The sequence below is a fragment of the Polypterus senegalus genome, chromosome 9, assembly GCF_016835505.1.
Source record: "Polypterus senegalus isolate Bchr_013 chromosome 9, ASM1683550v1, whole genome shotgun sequence".
NCBI lineage: Eukaryota > Metazoa > Chordata > Cladistia > Polypteriformes > Polypteridae > Polypterus > Polypterus senegalus.
The window spans coordinates 67,375,716-67,398,320 of NC_053162.1; the positions used below are offsets into that span (position 1 = coordinate 67,375,716).

Here is a 22,605-nt window from a genome sequence, read left to right on the forward strand (position 1 = left end):
TTTGTTAAATAAAGTAAGTTCAGCAGAAAATGAGAATAATGATTTTATCAGTTTATTCTTCTATCTGAGAAAGTCACTTTTTTCAAAATATGTTAGCTGGCCAGAAGAATTCCCTGCTTTGATCACCAGCACTGGACACATCCAATTTGGAGCCAGCGGGATGGAAGGCTCACGTTTACACAGGGGAGCCTTAAGGTATCTTTGGGCAAATTTTAAATTAAAGTTCAAAAAAATAATTGCAAAGTCAAATGAAGAATCAACCTCAACATAAAGGATGGATTGATGTTTCTTTACTTAGCAATGAGTATCATTAAATACTGGATTGAAAGAAAAGAGATTATGGAATACTGTACAGTTACAATACAAAATCAAAAGGGGAAATGTAAGCAGATTAAGAATTACTATACAGTAAATAAGAAAAATATATACATGAAATCAGCCTTCAATCTGCTGTCGTAGTTATAATATCAGTATTGTCAGACAGTATGTATTGAAAACAGAAAAATTCTTACTTGTATATCCGACCAGCATGCAAAGCATCACCTCCGTCAGGACCCACGAAAAACATGAATGTATCAATTGTGTAATGTGAGAATTTACGCTCCATCATTAAGAAAGCTGAGTTAAGACAGCTACAGGTAATGTAAGGAATTTATAATGACAGTAAACTGTTAAATACTGCTTTGAATTCCAAGGTTAACACATTCAATTTGAAAAAAAGACAAAACTATCCTTATTGTTTGCCAAAGTTCTACAAAGATTCAGTTCACAATAAATCAAATTATCAATAAAAAAGAGGACTTTAAAACTTAATCACTCAGAGGAAGTGAAAAAGGTATAGACATTTCCATTAGGATGGAACACAAATTTAAAGGACTAACAATGAAACAAAACATGTCAAGAACTTTAGCTGAGTTACGCACTGAATCTGTGATGTCTTAACCCCAAACTAAAGAAAACCAATTAAAAGGTCTTTTTGTGCAGCAGGACTTATTTATCCCAGCAGCCTAAAAGAATATGTCAACCAAACAATAAAAAAACACAAAAAATAAACAGAATTTAAAGAAACAAAGAAAATAAATCTGCAAGGAAAACAAGTAGCCTATGGCTGCCACTTGGGAAGCACAGCATGCTATCGCACAAATATGGGTTAGGGTTATTTAGGGGATTTTTTACTTCCAGACAAAATAATTAATAATACTATGGGTATTTTTAAATTAAAACTAAATATTAATTTAAAATGGAGACCCTTTCAAAAAAATCCATTACAAAAATTTCTTATAGCATATTTTTAGCTTTGGTGACATTCTCTGTTGTCAGCAGCTGTGTCAATGTTGGTTGATTTAATGTTCAAATGTAGAGAGAAATGCAGATGAATATCATGAAAACACAGAGTTTGGAGTTCTTAATTAGTTCTGAAAATGAGTTAACAAATAAACAAACATATTATCAGGCTTTTCGTTTTTCCATCAAGGAAGAAATTCACAGAGCTTTCCTTCTCTGAGCAGCACTCAATTCTAAGTTTGAATGAAATTGAGACGATTGTACTAAGTATTGCCTTATATTTGGTCATGACTCATGTATATATACTGTATATATATATATATATATATATATATATATATATATATATATATATAGGCATATAAACATTAAACAAAATAAAGAAAGAAACCAAACTATGTCAGATTAAAAAAAGAACTTAGTAAATGAATCTTTTTCTTTATTACAGAACCTCTGCATCAGTGTTCCCTTGAACTGTTTCTCCAAAAATGGCCTCTTTAACAAATATCGAATGAGGAAAAATAAACATGGAAATATCTTACTGTAGTAATGATCAGACTTCAGCTAAAACACACTGTTGAGAGCCTCCATCAAACTTGACTTTTGCCATTATTTCTAGACAATATTAGTGTCAAACACTGCTGCAATGCGACTTATACAATTAGTGTTCATTTCCTTTATATACAAGGTTATGACCTGTGCTTTACGTTAAAACTACTGATGAGATTCTGCCAACAGCTGGTGGTGGGGGGAGGTTCAGCCAGTGCCACCATCACAGAAATTTTACAACAGGTTGTCTTCCAGCACTCCCAATGTTCGCATTCCCCCCTCATCATTTTGAACAGATTCACCTAAGGTTGTCTACTAACGTCTGCATCCTGCCATTTAAGAACATTGTGAGCATCTGAATAGAGCAGAGCACAGAGTTAATGACTTGTCTGTTCTATTATGGTTTACCAGTAATAAAAGTGTGAGAGGATACATGCCATCTGTCTACATTTAGTATTAATGCGGCTGTCAATGATTTACCCAAGCCATGAAGATAACTCAAATAGCAAAAGGTCTTCTTCCATTTTCCTTGTGTTGCATGGAGGTATTACATATGATTACATACACAGGCAGGACTTCTTTAGAATCTCTTCGCCTTTTTTGGCCTTGCCTCCAAGTGGTTCTAGTTTGTTTCACTTCATGTCTCTGTTGTCATGCTGAATTCTTGAGGGTTAACCAAAATGGTTAATACCCACTACCAGTTACGATTTACAAATTGCCAACGAAAACCCTGTTCACGTCGACTGGGAGGTGCTCTAGCAGGGGCAGGCCCCTCAGTGCTGTTCTAGCCCATGCCCAACCCATCTAGCACTTGCTCTAGATTGACTGACCTTGGCAGACGGAATCCCTGCAGACTCTTGAATCTCTTGACTGCATGTCACCCAACCCTAAAAGACAAATATCTGCCATGGAGAGCCCCAAATTTCTACTTTCATTTCTCTCAACTCTTAGAACAGAACTGGACTGACTGATAAATCGAAACAGCACACTTATTCCCTCCTTCACATATTATTTTATGATTAGTTTACAGTGTACATAATACATATTGGACATAAATTATATTTACATATATACATGAACCATATATACACACATACAAATTTCTACATTTTTCTAAGTCAAATTTCATATCATATAAATACATACCTTAGTGTGAGCTTTAAAATCTATTGCCTCATAATAATTTGTTGTATTGAATGATTTTCCTATTGCTTTAGTAAAATGACTTTTTGTAGGACACATCAACAAAAAGTATCCATCTTATTTGATTAGAATGGCTCACAATGCCTGATTTATATGCAGCTGTTTGCTGTCTTTCTTTTTTTGATTTGGCAATTGGAAATGCAGTTTTCCAAGGTTTTCCACGTACTCTACCACGTAATCGAGATGACGAGTCCCACCCATCACCTCTTAGGGTGGGCAGTAATTATTCACTAAAAAAGGTCGCTGTTTCTAGACATCTTCCACCTTCTGCCTTCTGTCAACCTCTCGTGCCAGCTGGCAGACAGAAGACTGCTAAAACAGTCACTGATCTATGAGTTAACAACTAATTTTTATCGACGACAAATGAATAAAAAGTGCTTCAGTAAAAAATTTGGCATCACTCTATTTGAGTTACTTCGGCTGGGGTGCATAAAAACAATATTTCTTGTAATTTTGGTCTCCATTTCCATTTTCCCTGAGCTTCTTTCCTTCCTTCTGCTTTCTTTCAAAGATCATTCTGGTACCCCAAAACATTAATTAAAGCCAATATGGCCAGAAACTCTAGTCATGGTTTGATTTTTAATATACAGTCCTAAAAAGTTATTAACATCAGGACATGCTGAATAATATAATTACCATCTCATTACGATCATACTGTATATGGAAAGGATAAGCAAATAAACTACTGATCAAGCTCCTGGTCTTCAGACACTGACAAAGGCACTTACAGTAACTGCTCACACTCAGGACTAAAGTCTTGTCTGCTTGGTCTAGTAAACTACTAGGATTTGAACTGTGTTGAAAATGACAAAAAACAATATTGCACTTCTACAGATCATAGCAGCAACCATTCCTGAAGAGTAGACAGCTGAGCTACCTGGGTCAGGGTGGAATTTAGATAAAGCGCAGTCACCTTTACCACCACAACCAATCTGGAATATTCAAACCTGGGGCCAACGTCTGGTCACTTCTCTTAAAGTGTATGAATATCTGGACACACATTCCTTAAACAAATCCCTCAACTATAAGTTTGTTTTCCAAACTAATCACACTATTTTCCCATAAATATTTCAATTTTTGCAATTTACTTTGGCACTGACTAACCACCAGTGAAACCCGTATTTAAAATTTAAATATACTGTACTGTTCAATAGCAGATCTTCTTTAAACTTTTTCATTTCTGAGGACATTTTTACTATTGAGGCTCCCCCTGACTATGAATTTTTTAATTTACTATGTTTTGCCAAGTACCAATTATTTTTCTTAAAATTAAAAATGGAAATGTTAAATTTAAAAAAATGGTGTCACAAATAAAATACAGTAGAATTCTGCAAGTGTGGTACTGACAGGTAGCCTCTTCTATTTTTTCCAGCCAGACTATTCACAATTCCAAATGAAATGTAGTCCATGTCCTTTTCTTTCTCATACCTTACCCTATTCCCTATCTACATTTCATAGCCTTCTTTTAAAACTTCACCCTTTTAATGTTTTCTTCTTATCCCCCTCATGCGATAACAACAATATCACCCTTCCAATCGCAATGCAAACCTTATCAAGAACAAACGGAAGCTGAAAATGGATGGGTCTCATTCCCATGTCACTTCTGATTTCAGTTCCATAAGTTACTTTTTCAAGAATATGCCTACATCTGTATAACATGTAAAAATGTGCATAACGTGCTGGGCTCAAAACACTCAAAATACAATATGATTTTTTGAAAATATTCTCCAAATTATTTGCACTACATGTTACTGTGGCAGCCATCGACAATTTAAGACTATGCTACCACCTAGTGGTTACTAGATGAATAACAATCCAAGATGAAGCATTTTCTCTTGAGGGACAGTTAAAGACTTCAGTCTGAATAGTTGGAAACAACACAAGGAAGATGGCAAAACACTCAAAGCAATTTATCTTTAAGCTGGGCAGTGTTTAACATTTTTCTGCTGAACTTTGTCATTGCAGCATTGACCTTTTATGTTTTTACCATAAATGGTGAGTAAGTGGTCAGTCAATACTGTATGTTGTCTGAAGAGTACTTTATTGCACTTAAAATTTAGGATGATTAAAAACAACCTGAGAGTGCATAATTTTAAATTACCTGCAACTAAAAAAACAAACAAATTGATTTTTGAAATTCTGTTTTTGTTAATGGCATTCATTTTACTATTAAAATGGTGTAATGCACCTATGATAACATGACATAAATTAATTTATACCATAATTTGTTGACGTTTGGGGTGTGTGTTTAAATTAAAGCTATGTAATAAATAAGTAAAGCCAAATGTTATATTAACAGCACAGGCAAATATATTCCACACTCTTAAACCAACCAGCTGGACAGGCAGATGCACAGCGAGACAGACAGAGAGACAAAGGGAAAAGAGAAAGCGCCGCCATGAAATGAAGTCATTGGATTGAGATGTCCAAAATGCTAGAAAGAAACTTTGTTGTCAAGGCAAGTATGGCAATGCTTTTGAGTGAGCCAGGTCCATCAGCTCACATCCTCCTCCGTCATTTTATTCCTTGGCAGCCGGCTAAATGCGCTGAAGGTGGGTTGCGTCAGTGAAGTGGTTTGGAGTGGTTGATATATAAAACAGGGTCCCACAGGAGCTCAGTGCTTCGCTAAAAAGTCCAAACATCTGGTGTTGGATTAATCAGAACTTGAGAAACATGCGTCCATACACGCTAAAAGATAGCGGCCCAAGCCTTTTTTTTCATTTATTTATTTATTCATTTTCATTTATTTACTTATGTTCTCTAAAGAGTCTGAAGTGTAAATTGAGTGATGGCCACAGTTTATCACAAAATCCGCGGGGCAGACCTGTCATTGGTGAGTGTCTTCCTCAGCCGCACACCTCGGCGAATTGCCACGAGCATGTCCCCACCGGGGACAGGTTCTTGCGATGGGATTGGCCCGGGAGGTGGAATAAGTGGGTCTTCACTGTGCTCCTCTCCAGGGAGTGTTGGGAAAGGAAACTGGCCATCCCCAAGAGCTTGAGCACTGGCCACCAGCTCACCAATCTTCTCTACTAGGCTGTGGCGGTTGGCTGCAAGTGCCTGGTCTTCTTCAGAGGCCATGTGGAGAGGTGGTGGTGGCTGTGCATACACACTCATTTCCAAACCAGCACTAGAACCCCAGGCTGTATTGGGCAAACTGAGGCGTTTCGGAGAAGCCTTGGCATAATCCAGAGCATTCGGAGAGGTATCATCTGAGTAGAAGACGCACTCCTCGCTCCCAACTCTTGCTGGAGGGCCTGTGTAGCCTGGTGAATCGGGCACAGTTGGAGTTTTCACAGGCACTATTGGTGGCCGAATGGGTATGGGCCCAGCATTTGACAAAGTACGCCGCACTGAAGGTTTGGTAGAAGGGGTGCGGCGGATGGTAGCCACGCCTGGGGTCCCCCCTCCCCCTCCTGCTCCTGGCTGACCAACTTGTGCTGCTGCTCCACTGGGCAGGCCGGCAGTGCTGGCTGGCCTCTTGGTTTGAATCATACGTCGGTAGTTCTGCGCAATGTTGCTATTGCGTGGGATGGTGGAGGACTTGTCAAACTCACTTTGAACGTCCCCCTCTACTTCCCCATTCACTGAGTAGCAGTCATAATCTGACACTGCAGACAGAGGGAAACACAATGTCAGCACAAGCACAAAGAACAGGACTGAAAGGCTCTGCAGAGGAACCTCTTTCTTTACGTTTATTTGTACCTCTTCTTCTATCTGCAAAGAAGCCTCTGAAATATAAACCCTCATCTTTTATTTAAGACATGCCTTTAGGCCCTGCTTCTGAATCTTAAAGAATTAATTCAATAATCTGAACTTTCATAGTTATAATTGGATCAAAAACAAACATAAAGCTGGTGAAAATGTGATCTCTTGTAAGTTTTGTTACATTCTATGGAGAGTTAGTTGTTTCAGAATCTTGTAAGATATGCTGCAGGTTTTTGAAAGGAAGAATTTTAACTTCAGTAGTACTGGTACAGCACTTCACAGCACAACCAGATATTAAAATTAAATGCACTTGTCATGTGCTTTGCTCTATACAGCATATCATACTGAAATATGCTAAGCAGTTCATTTATAAAGAACAAAAAGTAACACTTTTCCATCGCGTACACAAATTCTTCATTTGCTAGGACTTCCCACATTGTACTTCCTGTGAAAAGTGCCTCTAATGATGAGATCTTCAGTGATGCTGTTTGCATATACGTGTCACATAAAAAAAAAAACTGAACTGTTAAGCATACATGATTAATATTTTAAACTTTTGGCTGTAACCTCTCCAGCACTATATCACTATTCTAATTACCTTGAGATGGAATAGTATCCTCCGAGCAGGATGGTGTTGTAGTCTGGGTGCTGTAGCCACTAGAGTATTGCAAGGAGTCGCGACTGCTTTTCTGGTGTTCCATGCTCAGCCCACGTGTAAGAACCATTGCAAGATCACTGGCTGCTGGCGAAATCTCTTCACCATGCTGGAAAACACATGACAAGAAAATGATAAAATTATAATCTGTAACTTCAGATCAGTCACCTAAAGATTGTACTTTATATAGCACCTTTAACGGTCATCCTATACTGATTTTTTACTTGTATTGGACTGAATGCCATCAAAGCACTTAAGATGAATATAACTCTGGACAAGACTCCAGGACATCTCAGTGTTGTTGTGTCTCTGTAAATTTTGTTGACTTCTTCTTTGACCCAATGCTGCCAGGAAGGACAATGACGGCCTGCAACCTTAACTTGATAGGAGGGTTAGAAAGTTGCTGGATAAATTAATGGCTAATTTATGTTCCTTCAGCCAAACACTATAAAGCAGGAAGGTTAAGTGGCAAAGCAAGAAGTAATATTTCAACCTCCTAGTTTGTGGCTTCCACCTCTTAAGCCACCTAATTACACCCTCTACCTAATAATGTAAAAGGATATACATTAATACAATTTAGAATAAATCACAGACTACTGTGTAAGAGTATGGAGCACATGATTGGAATTATAGTTATGATCATTTTTATTGCTGTTCTGGATATCTTACAGACAGGTAAGCACAAGACAACTATCAAGATCAGGACATATCTGACCAAACTTTAACACATTTATTTATTACTGGAGCATAGACTTGCTCAGGGTCACAGTGAATCAAAGGCAGCTTTAAGGTCCAAGATCCCAGCTACTGGCATATTTCTTATTTTGCAATACTAGGGGTCTGCAGGTGATCCTTGTCTAGGCATATTTTACTTGTCTTGCCTTTCCAGCAGCCACTTCAGAAGAAGTCATCCACCTGCAGCTAAGCAGTCTTGGATGTGGGACCAACCAGGAAAAGCTTGGGTTGCTGCTGGAAGAGGTGCTGATGAGGCCAACAGGGAGGTGGTCTGAACCCTGTGGTCTGAAAGTGAACCCCAATGTACCAAAGCAGTGATGGGGACACTGTGCTATAAACATGATGCCATCCTTCAGATGAAATGTAAAACTAAGGATCTGACTCCCTCCGGTCATTAAAGTTTCCTGGGCATCCTTTGTAAAGAGTAGGGTTTATCCTGATGTCCAGGGTAAATTGTCCACCACAGAATAGTCATTCTGTCTCCTTAATCATCCTCAGTCTCCGATTGACTAACTATCTCTTACCCCTTCACCACTTCATAGCTAAAGTGTGGTAAGTGTACTAGTGCCAAATTGGCTGCCATCACATTATTCATATGGATGCTGTACATTAGTGGTGGTTGAAGTGGCTCTCCATTCACTATGTAAAGTGCTTTGAGTAGTGAGAAAAGCTCTATATAAATTATTATTATTATTTATTATCAGGTACGTGTTCACTGTAACTGAAAATTGCTCTAGATTAATGAACAAAACATACTACAAATACCTAATATTCGAATGTTACCTAAACATGTCATTTAAATGGATAATTAAATATTCCATTAAATTCTGTATGCATCATCCATTCTTGTATTTTCTATACTCACTTCATCCATTAGAAGGTTAGAAGATGCTGGGGCCTGACACAGTGTTTGAAGTAAGGTAAGAACCAACCAAGGACATGGTACCAGTCCATTGCAGGACACATTCATTCACATTCTCCCAATTACCACAACTTGCACATCATTGGTGTGTGATTGATGACCGAACTATCTGAAAACCCATGTGAACGTGAGAAAAACATGAAAATCTCATACAGACATTGACCAGGCCAGAAGCTGAATGTAGGCCACTGGACCTCTGAGGCAGCACCACTAACAAATGCATTACCATGTCAGTGTAAGCCATGGTGTTACTGTGCCAACCACTTGTAAAACCTTCCCAAGAAAATGAAAATAACTTGGAAGGAGTGGGCTACAGTAAATGAAAATTAAGCATCATTGCACATATTCTGTAGGCAAGTTATATTAAATTGGCTGAAAATAATTTCTGATTAATGATATTTAATAAATTCAGCATTACAAGTATTATGATATAAAAAACTTAAAACAGGATTCATTACTAATAATTAAATAAATCATTTGCATTTAGGATTTATTAGTTATAATTAAATAATATATTTGCATTTTAGTACCTGGAAGAGCTTTTTCAATTGTTTTTCTATCATGTATGATAGCAGGCCACTTTACCTTTGCAGCAATGGTGGCTGGAGTCATTCGGGGTCGCTGCGAGTCTTCTGGATGTAATGCAGCATATCCAGGCTGGGGAGGAGTTGTTTCAGGATCTCGTAGACGGTCCACAGGCTCCTTCTTTCGCTGCAGTGTGTTGACTACTGGCTGGTCATAGGGACCAGGCTTGGACCAGTCCTGGAAAAGTGGATTATTGCTCACAAACAATGGAAAATAGCAACTCTGTTAACCAGGGAACATAGTTAGAAACCAACAGGTTGCAAAGCAATATAATTTATCTCTATTTGTTCACTGAAAATGCTTGTACTGTTTTCTAATCAAACATTCTGATGTTTTGATTATTACGCTATATCCATACAAAATTAAGGATGAATTGGTCTGTTACGGGTTTATAAAACACCAAAAATAAGAGTACAAATGACCCTAAGTCTAGTCAGTAACACTGATGATTCATGTGCATCTAATGCTATGGTGTTTTACGTATACAGCAAATCCAGTAAAATCTAATTATAAAGTTTTAAGGTAAAAATAAAAAAATGAACAGTAAATTTCTGCATGCATTGGATTGTCTGAATTCATTTTCTAACATCTTTAAAACCAATTAATGGAAAAAATTACACAAAACATTAGATAGCTGAGTTATACTATTTAGTGTTGAATCATCCCAAAATTCCAATTGAGGAGACAGAAAAATGGCTATAGCCTGAAGGATGTCTCATAAGCTGAACCATTTGCAAAAAGCCAATTTATGAGAAAACCTCCTTTATTCACATATTATATATAACGTATCCACCATTGCATTATAATGCACAAGCAACAAAATTATGTCAGCAATACATTTTTTTCTATGATTCAGTGCTTACCAGAAAAGTGGTATTTCAAAAAATGTTTCAACAGATTAGTATCCCTTTAATCTTCAAATAAATAAAGGAAAACTGACAATAAATAAAGAAAACTAACATGAAATGTGAGACTAAATAAATGTGTCACAAAATGTTTCTTTTTTTTTGTTGCTTATTCATTTATTCAATTTTGTCCATCACATTCCTCCAAACACAACATGAAATAAGGCTTAAAATTTAAATCTGTCACTTTCACTCGTCAGAGATGAGAGGGCGGGCTCTAGTGGATGCTGTGTTCTAATTGGTGAATCGTCAGTATACTGGACTTAAACCAGCCATCAAACACAGACATTCCAGATGCACGCTCCTAATGATGAGTTTGGAGTTTATAGAATTAAAGTAGCTGCTTTGCACAGTAATTCTGGGCCACTTTTTCTTGCACTTGTAATGGACGTGCACAGTAACAACTTTGACCAAGTGCATGAGAAACAGCATTCACAAGTCAAGCCAAGTACATGCGTCCACTCTGCAGACGATTCACCAATCAAAAAACAGAACTTTTTAGAACCCGTTTATGGGAATGTTACAGACAAAATAAATAAATAAGCAACAAAAAACATTCTGTGACACATTTATTTATTTATGCTCACATTTGAAGCTTTTTTTCTTTATTTATTGTCACTTTTCACAATACTTTTATTGACTTGAGTATTTATTTAATTTTGTCAAAAATATTCCTCCATACCATGCTGGACTGTTTGTAAAATAAAAAATATTTAATAATTTATGTTCCTGCAATCAAGAATGCTAAAGAATGCACACTCAAAATTATCACGATAAACAGAAGCAGCTCATCTTAAATGTTTTAATTTTTAAGTCTGCTTAAAGTTTTTTTTTCTCTTTATTATTTATCTTTACATTATAACAGTTTACATATATGCCATGAAAATATTATAGATAATTACAAAATGGGGGGTATAACTTGATGAACAGGCATGGTGAGCTCATCATTGTCCATATCTATACAGCGTATAGAAGTGACTAATAAGGCTCAGTTACATAGCGCTATGATGTTGAGTGATGTTATTCTTACAAAGTAAAACACACTTGTCAGGTTTCCTCTAGAATACTGTGTGCAGTTCTGGTCTCCATTTAACAAAATCCAGAAAAGCACTAAATAGACTGATTAAGGATATTGCGATATGAGTTTTGAGGTAAAATCTGGGACAGGATTCTTCTTAGATTGAGAACATGCAGATTAGGAGGCGACATGGGAGAAGCTCTTCAACAGAAAGACAGGAAACACAATTATGAACAAATTTGACAGCAGCTTGAAAAATTTTTGTTTCACAGGAAGAGCTACAAATAAGAGGAAGAATACCTCAATGTAGCAGCGGAGAACCTAAAAATCTCAATTTGATATTGTATTGCAAAATTTAAATGGCTAGGGGTTAATCAGCTATGCTGGTTTGAATAACTTTTCTCAGTTTTCACATTCTTAATACCAGCATGTGCAGCCCACCCTTATTTGGAATTATACAACTGACTGTCTAACCAAGATGAATCAGTTCAATTTTTCCCTAATTGAAACTATTTGTAAGGAGCACTGATGTATTCCTAACATACAGGGGAATGTACCTCAGATGTTTCTGAATTCTGTATTTCTTCCCATTCATTAAATTGTGGGTGTCCACATTCAATCTGTGTGAGACAGGCCCTGGGACATGTGGAGTATCTGGTGTAAAGTCCTGCGATCGATCAGTCTGAGCAGACCTTATTTCCGCACTGCTTGCTTGGCAGACTGATGGCTAAGGTTCTGTGTGAGCAAGTTAGACAAGGACCATTTTTGTGTGCACATTCATACCTTCTGATGGACAGGCAGCCTGTGCAGGACTGCACTTGATGAAGTCTAGATAGAATTAAGCCCTTGGTGATCCCATACTGGCAGAAATAAATTCAGAAAATGAATGAATGATGACCTGACTATAGGATATACTTATTCACTGATTTACGTTAATCCTCCTGTCTTAGTGAATCTTCTACTGTTTATCTGCACAGTTCTTAATAGCGCACTGCCTGTCTGGAGGTTGGTTGTTCTCCCCATGTCTGTGCATGCTCTTCCCTAACTTCTCTGGGTTTCCTCCCAGATCCTAAAGACAAACCTGTTAGATTGACTGCAATCTTTAAACAGGTCCCACTGGTTATGCAGGTTCGATAATAAATGGACGTTTCTCTGTATGGAATGCCATTATAGAAATCAAAACTTTAATTAGGCTAATTTTGTATTCTTTCTGAATGTATCCAAGGTCACCAACTATTTATTATGTTCAATAACCTGAAGCACATGACACGGTAGCTCTTACTACTGTGGCTTGCATGGAAATACAGAATCTTAAAAGTTAAAAAAGACAGCATAAAAGTTACTAAGCTGGCTGTCTGATAGAGTTATGAATAAAGTGTGTTACTTTGCTAAAATTCTTAAAATGTTCAATTTTGTTCTGTTTTCTTTATATGAGAAGCATATAAACATATATTTGAGCACTTGATTCATTCCTATTAATTCAAATAAGGTGGTGGCTTTATACAGCATTCTCTATCAGTGTCAGTTCATGTCTGGCTACATGAAAAGTCAGATGGAAACTCTTTGTGTAGACAGTAAGTCACTTCTTAGGATCAAACCAAAATGGCTAACACCATCCACTATAAGCTGACAACTAAAGAAACATCTCTAGATGAACTAGAGAGTTTAAACTATGTCCTGATAAATATACAAGGATAAATCATAAAGTAAAGGCAATTTGAACATTATGAGACAACTGCAAAGGATAATATCTGACGCGATTCAAGATATTTATAGTGGCTTTTGGGTAGTTCAAACACATATAGTGCAGCACTCTGCCATTCGTTTAGTCGAAGCCAAGATCAAACGAACTTGGACACTCCACCGCAAGATTGCACCATTGTTGAACAACGCACCATAGTGAGATTTCTTTGTGCAGCGGGAGTGAAGCTTGCTGAAATTCACCAAATGGTGTTGGCTTTTGCAGATCATTAAGCTGTTTGGGTACCCATCTTGTGCAAACGTTATGGTACTCTAAGTCAGCATGTACAGAATTATGGCTAATATCTAAATGTGTAGTAGTAGTGGACAACATAATCTGTCAGTTTTCTCTAATGAAGGCATCGACCATCTCGACGTGAGAGAGATGTTGATGGTGAACCAGATTGTGCTTCATCAGATACACTTGTTCTTTCTGTTTCAAACATTTCCACCCACTCATAAATTTTTCGATGAGTCATGCATTTTTCACTTTTGTACTGAGTCAACTTTGGTGAATTTCAGCAGGTTTTATTCCCTTTGCCCAAAGAAATCTCACTACAGTGTGTTGTTCAACATTGGTGCAATCATGCAGAGGAGCATCCATGTTCATCTGACCTTGGCTTCAACGAGACTAATGGCAGAGCACTGCACATGTTTGACCTACCCAGAAGCCATTGGGAATGTGTTGTATTGTGTCAGCTTCTCTCTGTTGTGGTTACGGCATAATTTTTAAATTGCCTTTACCTTTTGACTAACCCTCATAGTTTTTCAAAACCTTTTCCCACTAATTGTCTAAACTTGGACCCTTCAGTCAATAATAATTGTTGATTTTAATAATGCGTTTTTAATTATTGCTGCAAATGACTGCTGTGACAGTTTTCACAGGAGAAGGTGTGTGATATTAATAGCTTGCATTACATAGTCAAGTCAGTGCAATTTGGCTTAGGTCAAGTTAACAGTCACTGCCTGTAAAAGAAACCAAGGCAAAGAAGCAAATGAATGGATCAATGAGAGAAATCAACAAAACTAAAAGCAAAACAAAGCAAATTAAAATTAAACAAGAGTTAGTGCAAAGAAATACAGCAAACTGAACACTGAACACAAAAAAGCAATGCAAATTAAAATGTGCAAATGAAAACAAACCTTCCAGCAAGGAACCCTGGATGAAGGTGTGTAAATGTCAGTTCCGAGGGGATGGTTATGGGATGGGGACGCAGGAAGAATGACAGAGAGAGGCCTGATGGAGCCAGTGAAAGACAGAACAGGGCGGAAGGTAGCGAAGGAAGAGCCACACTGCAGAATGGAAAGACAAATTAATGAGAGCAGGCATGACCTTGAGCAATCCCTACAAGTGAAACCCATACTGGAGCAAGGGGGGCAGAGGGGTGGGATCTTCTCAGTCTTAGCTAATTTAGATCATCCACTGATCTCAACCACAGTCTTCAGAGCCCTTTTTTTTTAAGTGACCCAAGCTTTAAAATATGACAGAAAGCTTTTCTGACCTGGAAAACTCAACATTTATTTAATGAATTTAATGGAGTCAACCCCGATAAATGCCAAAAGGGACTCTGCTCTGTTGGGCCCTTGAGCAAGGCCCCTAACCTGCAACTGTTGAGCACTTTGAGTAGTGAGAAAAGCGCTATATAAATACAAAGAATTATTATTATTAAAGTCTATTTTGAAAGAGGAAACACAGACAAAATTTCTAGAAATATTACAGCAGAAAATCTACAGTCTAGTTCTGGTTTAAAGTGGTCATTGGTACCCCATAGATACTGTACATTCCAAATCAGCCATCTTCTGAGACAGTTCTGCATGTAAGAAAGCACTAGCCAAGCTTACTATACATTCTTAATTCTATTTTTTGTGGAAAGCTACAATTTTGCATACTTTGTCTAAGTGACAATGATAAACAGTGACAAGGTTTTATCTGAATGAACAGAAACACATGGTGGCTCCATGCACACCATCAGAACTGAAGCATTTTATACCCAGAAGAGGTATGAAAGCAAGGAATCCTTGCCGTGCAAGTTCACTTTAAAAATCTACATAAGGTCTAGCATATGCAATATACACACCTCAGAAATATACAGACCACTGCAAATGCAAAGCAATACAAATTTATGCAACATACTGTATCCCAAACTACCACACACAGAGGCTTAGTTGAGATTCTCCTTGGAAACATGTGCAATACCCACCCACACAAAAAGACAAGGTGAAAGAGGAAAGAAGAGAGTGAGCAAGTGTGTAAGAACCCTGAATGGATAGAAGGGGTGAGTGAGATCATAAACATCACTGTCAATAAAGAAAGAAACAGGATTACTTCCTTTATGTAAATATTTCCTTGATTATTAGACTGGATTGAGCTGTTCTGAGAATGATTATAGTGCATGTTTATTTATTTTATATGAAATATTGCATAAGATTCAAAGAAAATTCAGAAATGTATAATATTCACTCCTGCATTAAAGTTTGAAGTACAGTATACGAATAATACTGAATACACTCTTTGTAATGAATTTTTCTTTAATTATTCCCTGTAGTAGCACTATTTCAAAGGAGCAGTCTCTAGAGTGGTAGAAGCCAACAATCCAAGTGGACTTTAATTGGACATCGAAAAACTCGTAGATGCAGATATCAGAGGTAGCATGTTACGGGCACCGACTTTGACTGAATTTGCTATGTAAAATTGATTCTGTAATGCTGCTCATTTTATGATGTACTTTGTAATAAGGAATGTAACTACTGTATATACAATTAACTCTGTGATAGACTGCCGCTGTCTTTAGGGCTGGTTCCTGCTTTGTGCCTGATGCTGCTAGGGTTAGGCTTTAGTGCCTACAAACCAGAACTGGACCAAACAGTTTGAAAAATAGATTTTTCTATTTATTCTATTCTTTCTGCTCGATTACGAAGCACTTCTAATTCGATTTCATAGCTGTTCATCATTTTGTAAAGTGCTTTAAGAAAGTACTCTCTAAGGATACCGAAGTCATGCATTTTAAAATAAGTGATTCTCTGTATGCTACAGTTCAGTTGCTTGCTTTGTGATGGTGCACTTTGTGAAATAATCATTGTATAAAAAGGACTGATTTATTCTTTGAACAACTTTACTTTGACTAGCAAATTGCACAACACATCATTTGTAAAATTGTCAAATAACATGTTGATATTTTTCAGAATGTGTGATGACTTATAATAAATACATTCATCACTTTCAAAACCCACTTATTTCAAGACAGGGCCACTGGGATTTAAGAGAATAAACACCTTTGAGATATCTGTTAGGGCTTTCCATTATAAAGGTAATCTCTTTATGGTCAAACAACAACAATCCAGTAATTACAGCTCCTGGACAATGGATTTGAATCTTGGCTCATTCACTGTCTTTCTGGGGTCTGCATATTTTGTCAGTGAGAACATAAGAGGTCTGACAAACATGAAGAAACCATTCCAACTATCAAGCTCATTTGGTTAGTTAAAGTCACAAAAGCTCATTCCGATACATTTTAGAAGTTGTCAATATTTCTGCTGCAACTATTGTGCATGACTTGGTAAGATTCCCCTAGCTCTTTGTGTGAACATTTGTGTGATTCTGTCTTCGATGCGTTTCCCCTTCATTTCCACCAGTGTCCTTGAATACGCATCCCACTAAATGAGAGAAAGCTGCTGGATCAACTGCATCTCTGCCCTGCCTTATACTGCCTGTGTGGGTTAAGCTGAATAGTGGCTGAATCAGTGTGAACCACTGTTGAGGTTTATGTCACAATGGCCTGCCATCAACTGACGCCCTGTACGTTGTTGGTTCCTGCTCTGTAGCTGATGCTGCTAGGACAGATCCTTCATTAACACTAAAATTAAATGTGGGTTCTGAAAAATGAATGCATTTTTTATATATAAATCTAAAATACATTTTCTGTTGCACAATAGGAATGCATTTATTTTGGCTGAATTAAATTTCCTTGACATTCAAGCAGTTCATTCAGCTTTCTTAACTCCTGAATCGTCACTATCAAAGCATGGCTTTGTTCAATATTTTTTTTCAAACAAAATTATATAAATGAAGCGTATTTTCTTTGCCAAAGTAGCATCTTGTAAATGCAAAGATCATAATACTATGTGCAAAAATAAATAAGCTTTAGTGGTATCTTAGTTTTAATAAAACATAAGAGTTGCTTTGCTTTTTTTATTATGAAGCCTACAATTCTCTTTACATCATACAATACAGTTCAGAAGTGATCTACTTTGGTTATTGGCATTTTTAAAAACCATAGAGTATATTCTGCTAGTTTTGATATTGGCAAAACACATAATAACGTTTTTCAAAGAGTCAGTAACCACAATCTTTACGGTTTTAACTTCTGGAATTTTAAAATGGATTTTGAGTGGTCCAGTATTTTAGTCTTTGAGCATCAGCAATGCATACGTGTTGTTTTGTCGGAACAAATTCAATGACTGACTCTTATCTTTTACAGATGCAGCTATTGTTGTGTAGAATCTATTACATCAGCCACACAAAGTAACTTTAGCACAAGACACTCCTAACCTGTGCCAGTGCTAAAGATTTAGTAGAATTTGCACTCAGGATTCCTTTAATCTTTTTATTTTTCTTTCAAGAATTTATTGCGGAAGCCTGGAGTGAAATTAATAAATCATTGCTACTGTCATAAATGACACACTTGAACAAAATATTTCGAGTTTCTGGAAAAAAAATCAATGCCTTTGTTGTGCCGTTACTGTTACATTGTGCTTATCGAATGACTACAAATCATTATTATTCTGAAGTTTAAATTTTACTTGTTGTGCATTAAAGACATCATTTTGGATTCCATTTGCACTGCTGTCCTTGTTGAGACACAATTCCCTTTGCCTAGCATTTGTGTGTAAACTATCATTTGATGCCATGGCATACCTTCTTTAAAGGTGAGCCTTGCGTTTGGAGCTTGTCCATATCTTGTTCATAGGGAAGGATAATTTTAGAACAGTTAAAACTTTTTTTGACCAAGACATATCTAGTGTGAGTTGCCCTTTATGTCTACAGAAACAATTATTTAGTTTGTTGCTTTTTGCCTGAATTAGATATTTGAGTATTTAGTGTCCCAAATATAACCTCTTCAAATTCCAATATAGAAATCTTTTAAATCAATACGTTTTCGTGGAGCAAACATTCAGAATTTAATAAGTTACATTTATGAAATAACGAAAGTTATTATTGAAAGTCAAAATTTGAAGTGATTCTATGTTCACTAAAACTTTACATTCCTAGACTAGCTGAATAAAGGGAGCAACATGTGGGCAATGGGTGTGTGACTAAAAGAGAGAGCTAGATAAGAGAGATAGAGAGAGTGAGAAAGAGTGAGAAATAGTGTGAGAGTAGGATAGCAAGAATCACCTTTTCTCCCCCCGACCAGGCCCCCGCAGTAGAAGTTGAACTAACCGAGGTCGGGGAGCTGCACTCGCTGACCGACTGACACGTCTCTGAGGCTTCAGAGGATGCTGAACTCGACGACTTCTTCACAGACAGGTAAGCAGAAAAGAAAAGGTTTGTCAGAATATGTAATAAAGCACAGACACAAGGAACGACAAGCCCATCACCACTACCAGATTCTCGTACACACATACACAAGAGTACAAATGCACAAATACAAAAGAATAAATAAATCAATAAAATGAGTTAGATTACTCTGGTTTTACTTACCTGGCTGGTAATGTCAGACGGCATTGGGGAAGGAGGTTTGGAATATACTGCGGCATCCTGTGAGATGAAGCCAGAATCATGTGAAGACACGCTGCTCAGCCGCTGAGTTCCACCGGCAGGGGGCTGGGCCAGGCTGCGGTAGCGATAGGACGAACTGGGTGAGTGAGTCTGAGAGCCGCCAGATGAACGAGACGTACTACTGTGGGTGCTGTTTACACTGCTGGGGGTCGGGGGAGGCAGGGGAGGAGAGATTGGGGTTTGGGGAGAACAGAGGCAGTTTCAGAGTAAAGAGGACAGAGTTGAAATAAGAACACAGGAAAATGTGGAGGATAGTGTATGGAAAGAGACAGGTAGGCATTGTGGGACCATCAGGAGTGCAGATTGAAAAAAACAGAAGAATGAATGTGCGTGTCAAGTCAGTGAAAAAGGATCATTGAGGGACCAGATGGGAGATGTAGACACAATTTAAGGAAATGAGGGTGCATTAGGTAACATAGAGGGTGAATATTTAGTGAAAGGTGGACAGAATGGGATAAAGAAGTGGGAGAGTGGGGGTGGGATTGTTAGACAGGGGATGGGAAAAAAGTACGGAAAAGACAAGTTGAGAAAAGGTGACCACAAGTAAACACGTCAGCAGGCAGGAAACATGCCGACACAGACCTCAGTGTCCAGACATGAGACAAACAGAGTGCATAAACTAGGAGCTCAGCATGTAAGACAAGCAGCCCAATGCACTACGAGAACTTAGCCTCCTGTTTCCACTAACTTTAGTACCCAGAATCCAAAGCAAACAAATACTGAGTAACACAAAATGATTCAACCAGAGCAAGAAATTGTTTCATATTAGAGGCAACATAAATAAAACACATGCTGCTAATTCACAGTTAAATAACTATAAGCGCCATATCTGGGCTTTTGAGACCAAGAAACAAGCGAAAATATATGAAGCTGGGTAATCAGCAATGCGCTATCCATTGAGCCAGAGTGATAAGAAGGAATTTAGTTACACAGCAATGTAACAAACTGTAGCAGCCTGATACCTTCAAATCATTTTGTTTTTGTATGACAGAAAGTACATTGCACCCAGATGTACATGTTTAAAGCTCACAAAACTAAAAGTCAAGAGGTCCTCTGCTATCCTGGCTTATTGCACATAAATTTAGTTTTTATCATAAGACCACTGAACAGTCATACTGGTAACTGACCATGTATTTCTTGTATATTATCATATGATAATTTATTTAATATAGGATTCTGTATTCATTGCCCATAGTTAATACTTTACTACCATGAATAGTCTATTGCTCTTGATGCAACTAAGAATTTCACTGTAGTATTAGTCAATTATAAAGAAACTATGAATTAAAATGATGAGAGTTTTTTTACAGACCTCATTCACTCTATGACATTTTTATTAGCTAATTATTATTATTTGCAATGTTTTTTGAATTTTTGACAGACATGTAAATCTGGTTGTGACAGAAGAGACTCATATAATTCCGCCTTATCCAAACTGAAGTGAAGTAAATTGGACAGCAGGCCAGTATGCTTGTCATTACACAACCATCTTGCTTACAAGTAACTAGTCTACAATTCTTTACAGATGTTATTAACCTCTGAAGAGGACGCTCACAACTTTGGCAAACTTTGCATTTCAAAAACATAAATGCATATTTTCTTACGTACAAAAGCATGGCCATTTTCCACTTTCACAGTGATATGCACCGCCTTGCAGTCTTAGGAATTCAAAATAAAGTGCCATAAGAATTCAAAAGAAACACAAACCAAGGGAGGAGTTAATATAAAAAAAACCAGCAATTCAAATGCAAGGGGAAAAGAAAGCTCTGCTGTTACACTGGACATAGTGAAACACAGGACCTTGTCCCCTTCCTTTCCAGTGTGGTGGCTTGCCTATTTTTTCACTATCATAATCTAATCCCAATGTCAGTTTTTCTAACACATCTCTTGTTCGGCACTTCTTTCAAAACCTGTCACTACAATACCTACCTGCCAATTGAGCTTTTTCCCCACCTCACCTCCAAGCACTGATCCAGATCTTTAAAACACCATCAAAGGGTTTAATTTTTGGTCAGCTCTTTGAGTTATATTCAGGGTCACAGGAAAGTCTAGAAATTCTCAGAGGTGCCTATCACCCTGAGCAGTAACCTGTACTTAAAGGACTAGCTTACGATAGCTTATAGGGTAGCTGCCTTTGTTTCACCTAAACAGTTCTTTATACTTTCTCCATGGGGTCTGTCTGATGACCACTGGCACTGGAAAAATGTTTCTGGCTTCATCACAGCATCCCAAAGCTACTCTATCACTCTGGTGCCTTGGAAAAAAATGACATCTACCCATTTTCATATATATGCAAGCATGGTGCCCTTCTGCCAGCCTGACTATCCAGTAGTTGGAAGGCCTCTCCATTACACCAATTGGGACTTATCTCTCCATTATAAAAAAAAAATCTTGGATTGGAAAAAGACGATACATGATTTTCTCGGAGACACTTAAATGTCCCGCGAGAGACACTTTAACATCCCACAAGACAAGGCTGTGAGACAAAAGGACAGCTGCTGCACAGGCTTTTAAATGATCGACATGCAGGGTGACAAGCAGAACACGCAGCTTGGCAGCAGCAAGACAGCAGCTGATCCGACTGCATCTCCTTAGCGTGTGTTCAGCCCACCCTTCACAACGCGAGCATCAGAGATGCGAAGTGGCAGGCACGTAGTGCATCACATGGGGAGGGGGTGGGCGAGCAAAGCGAGCATGCGGCACAGCCCCCTAGTCTGTCTAAATAAAATGATGCCTACCGGTTATGTGCCAACTTAATAATCCTTAACAGTTGGTAAATCTGTTCAAATGAATATATAGGAGCTACAAGATAAAAAAAGTATTAGAGAAGTGTTTTTCAACCAGTGTACTGCAGCACAGTGGTGCGCCGTGAGATCTCCCCAGGTCTGCCATGGAAATAATAGTGTAGTGAACCTGGATCTGATACTGAGAGGGGCAGGCTCCTTGGGAGTTCACCTGTCTGAGGAGGACAGGACTACCTGGAGCAGCTGGTGTAAAGGCAGCTCGGTGATGACTATGTTACAGACACACCACTTAGAGCACTTCAGACGCATCTCCTGGCTGCTAGAGTAGACATACAAGTTGTCTTTAAAGCAGAGAAGGGCGAGCAAAGGGATGAAGTAGCTGGGAGGTACCACCAAAGTGCTCAATAAGTTCCATGTCTCTGAATGCTGATTTCACAGCTGCCTTTTTACCGGATTCTCCGGTAGTCCTTCCCCGTTAGACAGTTGAGCGCATGTATCAGGTATGATGTGTTTGTGATTAGTAAGAGAGGTTTGTGCCTTGGGATGTTTTTGGTTACAAGAAGTGAGCCACTATAGAAAGAAATGAAGGGAAACACGGCATTAGAGAAGCAACAGATTTGTGCAATACCTCATACTACCTTATTTGTGAGTATAGTAGTGCACTATGAATATTCAATATATGTAGTCACCAGCCAAATTATATGTAGTCCCCTTTTCCTATAAGGAGGACATTTAATACTTCAGGCAAATCTTTGAAAAGATTATTAAAATTTTACAG

General features: G+C 37.9%; 1 protein-coding gene across 13 annotated transcripts in view; it reads right to left on the minus strand.

The window, feature by feature from the left end:
• Positions 1-1,653: 1,653 nt before the first annotated feature.
• The window catches only part of mtss1lb (MTSS I-BAR domain containing 2b), a 262,787-nt gene continuing 241,835 nt past the window's right edge, over positions 1,654-22,605 (minus strand). For 2 of the 13 annotated variants that reach the window (XM_039763174.1, XM_039763172.1), the window contains 6 exons: positions 19,006-19,222; positions 18,745-18,819; positions 14,448-14,597; positions 9,642-9,818; positions 7,343-7,508; positions 1,654-6,647 (listed from right to left, as the gene is read on the minus strand). In XM_039763174.1, the coding sequence (XP_039619108.1) occupies positions 5,839-6,647; positions 7,343-7,508; positions 9,642-9,818; positions 14,448-14,597; positions 18,745-18,819; positions 19,006-19,222 (1,594 nt within the window). In that variant the 3' untranslated portion in view covers positions 1,654-5,838. Of the gene's footprint in view, positions 6,648-7,342; positions 7,509-9,641; positions 9,819-14,447; positions 14,598-18,699; positions 18,820-19,005; positions 19,226-22,605 lie in introns of all 13 variants that reach the window. The other 11 variants (XM_039763173.1, XM_039763171.1, XM_039763178.1 and 8 more) reach the window with 6 other exon arrangements.